Below are 10,000 nucleotides of genomic sequence, written 5' to 3' on the forward strand. Positions count from 1 at the left end.
GGAAACGATATGTGAATGACATTTTTTGTATTATGAAGAAATCACAAGTCAATAGTTTTCTACAACATCTCAATAGTATTTGTCCTTCAATTAAATTCAGTATGGAGTTAGAAACAAATGGTTCCCTCCCTTTCCTTGACACATTATTATCAAGAAAGGATGATGGTTACCTCAACATCACTGTATATAGAAAATCTACTCATACCGAGGTACCTCAACTTTAACTCCCACCATCCACATCATGTTAAGAAAGGACTTATACGTTGTCTATATGATAGAGCCAAGAATGTTACCATGTCTCCCATAGACTTGAAACAAGAACAGCATCATCTTCTACAAGTATTACAGCACAATGGATACCCCGCCAACTTTATTCATTCAACTCTACATCCTTCACTTCAATCTTCATCTCTTTCAACTTCTACTCCAGATACCTTCTGTGCATCTATAGTTCTACCCTACATCTCAGGATTGAGCGAGGATATTCGACGAATATGAAAAAAGGATATAATATTCGGGTATCATTTAAGTCAGGGAGGAATCTTCGGAATATGTTATACAAAGTTAAACATCCCATACCTAAAGAACATCAATCACATCTCATTTATCAAATACCATGTGCCTGTGGAAAGACATATATTGGTGAGACAAAAAGGAGATTAGCAGCGAGACTAAAGGAACATAAGGAGCTTTGCAGAAAAATGGAAAATGAGAAATCAGCAGTCGCCGAACACACATGGTCGAATCAAACATGTAATATGGATTGGGATGGTACACGTATTCTAGCACATGCATCTACTACATTACAACTTAGGATGAAAGAGGCATTACACATTCAACTTAACCAACAACATCTACTTATCAATAGGGATGAGGGAATGGAACTATCAAAATGTTGGGCAAGTCTCATGCAGACTACAACAACATATCACTAGTCCAACTTTCATCATAATTGTACATCTTAGTGTAGATAGTTCTGGTCAACTATTGGTTACTTGTATTTATGACATCACAACTACTCCATTGTATTTACTAGTATTTGAATATTTGCCCTGAAGATGGCTGTAGTCCAACAGCCGAAACGTCGACAGCACCTTGCTGTTTAAATATACGTTGGAATCAAAGAACTTTGCTGAAACATTAGACTATTGTATTGGAGGGATGCATCTTACAATACACTAGACTATTGTATTGGATGGATGCATCTTACAATACACTAGACTATTGTATTGGAGGGATGCATCTCACAATACACTAGACTATTGTATTGGAGGGATGCATCTTACAATACACTAGACTATTGTATTGGAGGGATGCATCTTACAATACATTAAGCCCACAACTCGGGCATATACAATATTTATCGACACCAGACACTAACTTTTTAGAAAGTATAAACGATATCTTCTATACTACGAATACCCAGCAATGTATCGAAGCATACAGAATGAATACGACGCACATCACCGCACATCAAGACTAGTCACTGTGCCGCAGTTCGTCCGCAATGTAATGACAGCTTATATGCATGCTCAATGTAAAACAGCAAAATGTACATCACACTAAATATCAATGAATATATGGTGCAAGCAGTTCATCTACAGTTCCTGGGCCCCAGTGTGTAAGTTGATCCTAGAAGAAATGAAAGTACCTCCTTAGTGTCTGCAGTCACATTGCTCATACATTACGAAACTTTTAATCAATTGTGACACACACACACACACACACACACACACACACACACACACACACACACACACACACACACACACACACACACACACACACCTCACCACACCACACACACAAACATGCACACACACACACACACACACACACACACACACACACACACACACACACACACACACACACACACACACACACACACACACACACACCTTTGCCATCTGTGTCATGTGATGCAAATTAGCGATGCACATTTGCTGAGATGCTTGAATTTAATATTAACTAATGGGGTTGTGTGTTCTGGTGCAGAATGACATTGGAGAGCTGCTTACCTGAGGTAAGTATAGACACAGACTTGATAGCTTGAAAATGACAGCAGCATTCTTGGGTGTCTACAAAAGCATGAAATATGAGATTGGATTTAATGGCACATGGTTCGGGATGTGTGGATAAAGAACAAAAGGAGATAGATAAACAGAAAGATGGAACAAACGATGGACAAACAAATAGACAGACACACAGGATGGACAGACAGACACACAGACAGACAAACAGCATATGCACACATGCTCACACACACACACACACACACACACACACACACACACACACACACACACACACACACACACAGCAACTGTTGACATTTGCTCTATCTCACTTGGAAATGCTTTCTGTCAACAAACATAAACATCGATTGTGCAGGGTTATTTATAATCAATCCTGTCTTGTCCCTTCTCGATAATAATCGCAGAAGTTGTCGCTCATAGTCAACATGATTGTAATCAAAATCAGCCTGTAAGCAACAGCCAATCACGTGTTGTTAACAATAGACAGACAGACAAGACAGGCAGATAACAGAGACAGACGAACGGACGGACGTACAGACAGACGACAGACAACAGACAGACAGACAGGCACACAGACAGACAGACAGATAGACAGACAGGCAGACAGACAGGCAGACAGACAGACGACACACAGACAGACAACAGACACAGACAACAGACAGACACACACACACAGACAATAGACACAGACAACAGACAACAGACGGACTACACAGACAGATAGACAGACAGACAGACAAACAGACAGACAAAGACACACAGACAACAGACAGATGGATGGACAATGAAGGAAACAGACAGACAAACATGCAAACACAGGGACAGACAGCGGACACAAACAGACAAATACAATTAGACAAACAAACGTCTGCCCAACAGAGAGATAACAAGCAAAAAACGGACACACAAAAAACAGACACACAAACAAATACACTAAGAAGTACAGTTTCACATCTGCACCTTCAAAGGCTTGTAACTGTCATCAGGTTCACCTTTCCACTTGGAGAACAACAAACACTTCAATGACTCAATGTCATTCCTCGGCCACAAATAAAAATCCATTTCCTGTGTACAACCAATCACGTCCTACAGGACGGTCACATGTCATTCTCCTGTAACAGACATTGACAAGTTTGTATGTATAATGTACAGACTTTGCGAAGGCTTTGATATCTTGGAGCGTGGAACTGCACTACGTCCTTCTCTAAGAGTTCCAGCGAGCTTTCTAGTGAGTACGCTTCCTCCTGCAGTAAAAACGATTCAGGTATTTGCGAGGATGTTGATCAACCTCTCTGTTAGTGTGTCTGTCTGTCTGTTGGTCTCTTAGTGTGTCTGTCTATCTGTCTGTCTGTGCGTTTGTCTGTGTGCATGTTTGTCTGTCTGTGCATGTTTGTCTGTCTGTCTGTCTGTCTTTCTGTCTGTCTGCCTGTCTTACTGTCTCTGTTTGTCTGTCTGTCTGTCTGTCTATCTGTCTGTCCATGTGTTTGTCTGTCTGTGTGCATGTCTGTCTGTATGTATGTCCATTTGTCTGTCTATCTGCTAAATCTCAAGTTCAAGTTTCAACTGTGATGTGCTCACCTTCACTCCTCGTAAGATGCTTTCCTACACAGACAACATCATAGACAACATTGCACACATACTATCAGCAAAGGCAGAATGTTTTTTGAGTGTAGAATGGATACCTCATAGTTGTTGGTCATTACAGGCATGACCTCTGCGATCTCAAACAATGCACTTGGCTTCTTCTGTAAGATAAGATCACAAAAATATATTGGACTACGTATTGGAGGGATGCATCTCACAATATATATATTTTTCAGTACTGTCATCAAAAGCACAAGGCAAATTACAAGCAACCTACAACACGAACTAAAATGCAAACTACAATGCAAACTACAACGCAAACTACAATACAAACTACAATGCAACCAAGCACACACACACACTCACAATACACTAGACTATTGTATTAGAGGGATGAATCTCACAATACACTAGACTATTGTATTGGAGGGATGCATCTCACAATACGTTAGACTATTGTATTGGAGGGATGCATCTCACAATACACTAGACTATTGTATTGGAAGGATGCATCTCATAATACACTAGGCTATTGTATTGGAGGAATGCATCTCACAATACACTAGACTACTGATCTCTCAATACTCTACTCGCTCTACTTCCAACTCAGCCCAACATCCCAGACAACCAACTAAATCAGTAACCGTGTCTCTCCTTCTCACCGGATCTTTGAAAAGTATTATCAAGAACATCTTGAAATCAAACTGATCAGCCAGCGATTCTCTCTTCTTTCTAAGCTGTGCTCGTAACCGGAATAGTGCAGCTTGCTTCCTTGACGGCCCGTCAGCCATCGCCACAACGACACCTCGTTGGGGCCTCCTTAAAAACTTTACGCTAGCAGTTGAAACATACACTGAAAAACAGATCGCCGCAACGACTTGTCTCTGTAAGATCGAAATGTCCGAATTCGAAGGAAAACTGCTGCGTAACGTACGTTACGCAATTGGTGACGCACGTGAGGTAAACAAACCTCGTCACGTGATGCACGTGAGTAATTACACCAATTTTTAGACAAACTCAGAGACTTGAACAGCACAGGCGTGACTTTATTTGATTTTTAGATATAAGTATTACTTTAATCCGCGTTTACACTGTCACTTCCACAGCTGCAAGCCGATTATAATTAAAAACGGCGCTTGGGTGTCGCGAAGAATTACAAATCTAGACGCTATTTTTTATTTTAAGCACACAACTTGTAAAATCTATCTAAAATCGTACAAAGCGACTGTCGTTTCACGTGACCTCTAATAGTCGTCAAAGAAAAGTGTACTCTACGATTCCGCCCCGCGTACACCGAAGGTCTAGACACGCGAAACCAATGCTTTCAGTGATATCACATACGGGACATAAACATCGTTTAGTGTGACATCAATTAGCTATCACTGCGTAGACGTTTTGAGTACATTACTCGCCAAGTCTCGTGACTTTTACGAAGTTGCGTTTCCTAGGTATGGCTAACAATATTCTATTAGTTTCGTTATTGGGAAAGCATGGCTACAGTAGATACATGGTAAACTACAATAGACTTTGCATAAACTGTCAAACAAGTTCGATTCCTCCACAGCACAACAATGCAAGTACAATATAAACAAAGATATTATATGGTAAAATGAGGCACGTGCGCGTGTTATTAGGACTGAGCTGTCACGTGCCGGTCACGCGAGCTCACTCTCTGCCGTGCATTTCGTTGGCCATATCTTCTAAAGCAGATTGTTTCATCTTCTCCGCAATTTCATTCTACAAAAATACAACCGTACAAGCATTAGGGACCTTGACTTATGATTAGACAAAGAGACAGACAGACAGACACAGACAGACAGACAGACAGACAGACAGACAGCAATGCAAATTGATCTCTAGGAAGATGGCAGTAATTTCAGCTGGACAAAAATCTTGCAGTGTCCTTGACGAATATCAATTTGTTTAAACTAAGTGGTTAAATGTATTCTGATCCCCCTATGGGGTCATCTGTTGTAGCCTTAAGTGTTTGTTGTTGATTTAGAGGAACTTTACTTAGAGACTAGCTTTTAAGCTCTTGATGGAAATTTCTTTGGATTTGAAAAATATATATATTTGACAGACAGACAGACAGACAGACAGACAAACAAGACAAACGAACGGACAGACAGACAGACAAGACAGACAGTTCTTTTATCTTCTCAATCAAAGACATCAGTGGCTTTTCGTCTGCAAAGAGTTTCTCTGTAACGTATTACTACTAACAAGGAACAAACAGTAACGCTGTAATGTTAAAAAGCATTATCCCATTTAGATCGTGTATTAATTGCAATGCATCCATTCATAACTATCATATGAGCAGAATTTAATACGTAGGAACTCACATTTTTGCTTTGGCAGACAAACAAACAGACAGACAGAATGCTGATTATTTTATTTCAGTTTTTTCTCTACTCTACGTGCATGTCCCTATGTCTGTGGTTTGTGCACGCAAGGTCCTGCCAATAGACCAAGTCATGATCTGTCCCTCAGTGTTGCATATTGTGCACTCTAGTGTCAGCTCCTAAACGGGGTAAGTTAATTAAGCAAGTTGAGATTTAGCAGGGCTAGACTCCCAGTTGACTCCTAGACTCTATCATTGGAATCTCCAGCAATAAAACATACTAACGAACCCTAGCTAGTGTCTAGTGTACAAAATGTTGGATGGCATGCACGCTGCAAGGGTAGGCACGCCTAGACCGTTTAGTTCAATAAATTTGCATCTACACTGCAGATTGACTCACAACAGCAGTACCAACAACAGGCACACAAACGCACGCACACACTGCACACACTGTCTATAATCAAATTTCTGTTGACAACGAAATGTCAAGACAGAAAACAGACAATACCGAAAACGAAGTCGACACGCATGCGTCTCATTTCGTGCTCGACTCACCTCCGACAAACAATGAATGACGGAGAGATGCTCGCGCAGACGGACGGCCGATCGGAAGTTCTTGCAGCAGAGCTTGCACCTGTGCGGATGAATTCCGCTGTGCACTCGCATGTGAACGTTTCTATTCCACGACTGATTGAATCTCTTGCCACATACGTGACATGGATAAGGCAGCTCACCTGTTACATTCAATCATCAACTTTCAACAATCACAACCTTCCAAGTAATGATGCTGACCGGTGTGAAGGCGCTGGTGAATGCGAAGATACGCGCGCAGACGAAACGATTTGCCGCACGTAGAGCAGACGTTCGTCGCAGCCGGAGCCGGCGGCGCCGTCACCGTCACTTGAGCTCGCGGCAACTGCAAACAGCCGCTGTGCGAACCGGCTAGAAAAATACAACAAAAAAACAATAAAAATAATTAGACAAATAAATGTAAAACAATACGTATGAATGAAAATAAAATGTTACAAAAAGGTAATGAATAGAAACAAACCTCGTTTGCGTCGCGCGGGAATGTAGTCGCCGTGACCCATTTCGTCTTCCGAGTGACGGTCGATGCTGACGGTGTCGCCGTCGCTCTGAACAAATGAAGAACGTCGTCGTCTTTGTGGGAGACAATGGCGCGGTCGTTCCGACAACGAGCGGAAACCGTTGGTCGTGAGGGTATCGACGGGTCGACGTCTTTCTTGCGTGTCGCTTTCCCGCATCGTCGGAGCCGCTTGTAGTGACGGCGTGTTCGGCGTGTCGGATAACGGCGAGTCTACAGCCTGAAATGATGGACTTAGCGAGCCACTCGAGTCGGAACAAACACTTTTAGCTGTGGGATTAGCTACGCGTGAGATAGCGGAGTGTGGAGCATTGCTCGTGTCCGTACTTGATGATGACGGAGTTGATGATGAGGGAGGCGAGTATGTGTAATCATAGGATTTCTCTATGGATGACATTGCGCCTGCAGCCGAGCCGGTAAAACAGAAGTGAGTCTTCGTCACGGAATGAGCCGACGTTAGAGGGGACAGGCAGTAGGGCACCGGCGGAGACGGCACGCACGGCGGCGGTGCCGTTCTCGCGTGCAGCGACGACACACCGCTGTCGGCCGATGCGTCGCTCCTCGTCGCATTGCTCTCGCACACATTCACGTCGCGTCGTCGACTAAAACGGTCTAGCTCGAATTGCCTGCTGCGCTCGGACTCGTGAGTTTCGGTGTCATCTCTAAACTGCCTGCTCTCAGTGGTGGGTTGATTAGCAATGGATGCCGATGGTGATAAATGATCACTTTCTTTAATTGATTCTTGGGATTGAGTTCGAATCTTATCTTTGTTGAAAACTGTTTGAAATGGATTGTCGTCGACGTGAGTGGCCGTGTGTTCGAAGAAAACGACCGGATCGTTGAAAGAATGCTTGCAGAAAGGGCAACGAACCATCGGCTGTGACGCCTCTTGAATGTGAGTGACAATATGGTTGCTCAGATCGTCGTAATTTGAGAATATCTTGCCGCATACGGAACAAGCGTGGCCGGTGGCGATGGCGTTTGAAGCCAATGCGGCTGCTGCAGTCATCGATGCTCCACAGTGAGGTGATCCTCCAACTAGAGGTTTGGTATACAAAACTTGCGATATCCTCAGCTGCTCGGCCGGATTGCATGCGGGGCGTGTTGTGTAGTGCCCTGTTTCTGTGCAGCTGGGAAACGAGCTGCTCGCAATTTTTCTTGCAATCGAGGTCTCATTCTCGCTCACGTGCTGCGTCTCTTCTCCACAATGCGATCTCTTGCTTTGAGACTTTGCTTTGCGTGCGTGGTATCCATTGACGTGATTTCGTCTCTCGTTTGATCCTTCCCTGGTTCCATCACACCAATCCAATCGAGAATACTTGTATCTCCGAGCGACTTTCATTTTGCGACTGTCCTCCCACGAGCTCAGAGTCTTCGCTGTCTCCGTCGTATTCCTCGCTGGCGAGACGGGAGACCGAGAGAGAACTCCATTGTAGCGACTAGTGAGGGTACGAGCAACACTGCTACCGTTTTCTTCCATAGCGCAGTGGATCGGGAAGTAGTTGGCAAGTCGATTCTCCAAAGACTTGATGATGTCCGTATGAGCAGTCGCACCTAGAGATTTAATTAAACAAGAGCAAAGGTAAGCAACCGGTGAGAAGATAAACTAGAGAATGCCGGACGGGTGTAAACCTGAAACGGCTACTGATCGATATTCGCGCTTTTCCGTATATTTAGAATTGAGTAGAAATGAGAGAGAAAGTGAATGTAACTACCTACACATTAAATCAAGGCTCATCACGTGATTTCCATATTTCCTCTGTACGCTTTTCTCGTCTATACGAACACGTCTGGCGGGGACGTGAAGCTTGTACGCTTTACCAGTATGCAGAGAGAATGCACACAACACGACTCACTTCCTTTCGTCCAACGTTCCGTCCACATTTCCGGTTAGCGCGACGACTTGCCGTTCGAGCAACGAGCCTTTCTACTCCACCCCAAACGACGCTAACTCTGATCGTTTCTAGTGGCGTTTGCGTGGCGTTTTTTTTGCTGCTATTATCAAGTCACGTGCGACATGTGCGTCAACGTGACCGTTTCGTCTTTGTTTCGCCTTCTCGTTGGCTTTAACCGCAAGTTGCTATGAGAAACAGAGGCAGTGTTTCCTACCGAGCGCTCGCAAGCTTCCAGCAAGCTTCTGTTCACCCACAAACACCCGCCCCTGACGTCGTCGGCCACTCCCCGCACAGTGTCGCCACGCCCTCCCTCACATTTTACCTTTTTACTCCGAAATAGAGAACTCAAATACAGTAGCGACATGATACTACTTCTCTCTCGTCTCACCCTTTGCAATACCAGCCGTCATACACGCATTCTGCTCATGCGTTCTAGTGCTCTCTGCAAGTGGCCTAGTTGGGGTCTTACCTTTGCGTCCGTTCTCCGAGTATCCGTTCGATTTGACAGCGTGCGATAGAGCAGAGCGCATGATTACTTGTTTCTCCTCTGCCACGCCACCGTTCATGTCACCTCCTCGGTGAGTTCTGTAGATTGCCCAATCGATTTGCGATCGTGATTGATGAAATGTGATCGCGGTCGGAAACACGCGCCGATTCTGGCCGCAGAGATGAGTAACTGGTCGTCTGCACGCACTCGGACCAGATGCGATGCAACGGTCCGAGCTAAAATCCCAAACAGGCTCGAGTCCCTTTCAATTTCCTGAATGGAATTCAACCAGCGGTGCTTGGTGTGGAGGGGAGCAGATTGTGTGGGATGATGACACTGCAGCACGACACACTAGGACTGATGTCTTGCACATACAATTTCAGTGTCAGGTAGCTCGGTGTTACACAAGCATTGATCTATACAATAGAGCAGATGGTTTGGTGTAAGAGGCGGGGTCTACTGGCATGTACAACCCACCGAACACGCGGTGCCACGTGTCTCGAGGTGTCATTCGATTAGAGATAAACTTGCATGCCAATTGCATGGACA

The 10,000-nt window shown here is 44.2% G+C and overlaps 2 protein-coding genes across 3 annotated transcripts; both read right to left on the reverse strand.

Moving 5' to 3' along the window:
* Positions 1-1,381: 1,381 nt before the first annotated feature.
* Positions 1,382-4,543, reverse strand: LOC134183384 (uncharacterized protein C6orf62 homolog). Its single transcript, XM_062650894.1, has 8 exons — positions 4,286-4,543; positions 3,722-3,784; positions 3,618-3,641; positions 3,194-3,283; positions 3,000-3,125; positions 2,351-2,485; positions 2,022-2,081; positions 1,382-1,632 (listed from the first exon to the last, which is right to left on the reverse strand). Exons 1-8 carry the CDS (start codon positions 4,412-4,414, stop codon positions 1,570-1,572), a joined length of 690 nt encoding a protein of 229 aa, XP_062506878.1. The 5' UTR covers positions 4,415-4,543; the 3' UTR covers positions 1,382-1,569.
* Positions 4,544-5,064: 521 nt separating this feature from the next.
* Positions 5,065-9,896, reverse strand: LOC134183195 (zinc finger protein 16-like). Of its 2 annotated transcripts, none has more exons than XM_062650675.1 (5): positions 9,434-9,896; positions 7,016-8,623; positions 6,757-6,906; positions 6,520-6,698; positions 5,065-5,360 (listed from the first exon to the last, which is right to left on the reverse strand). In XM_062650675.1, exons 1-5 carry the CDS (start codon positions 9,528-9,530, stop codon positions 5,289-5,291), a joined length of 2,106 nt encoding a protein of 701 aa, XP_062506659.1. In that variant the 5' UTR covers positions 9,531-9,896; the 3' UTR covers positions 5,065-5,288. The 2 variants fall into 2 exon arrangements, with proteins under 2 accessions (XP_062506659.1, XP_062506661.1); XM_062650677.1 differs by lacking the exon at positions 9,434-9,896 and adding an exon at positions 8,702-8,859.
* Positions 9,897-10,000: the final 104 nt, after the last annotated feature.

This window comes from Corticium candelabrum, chromosome 8 (genome assembly GCF_963422355.1).
Source record: "Corticium candelabrum chromosome 8, ooCorCand1.1, whole genome shotgun sequence".
Taxonomy (NCBI): Eukaryota; Metazoa; Porifera; class Homoscleromorpha; order Homosclerophorida; family Plakinidae; genus Corticium; species Corticium candelabrum.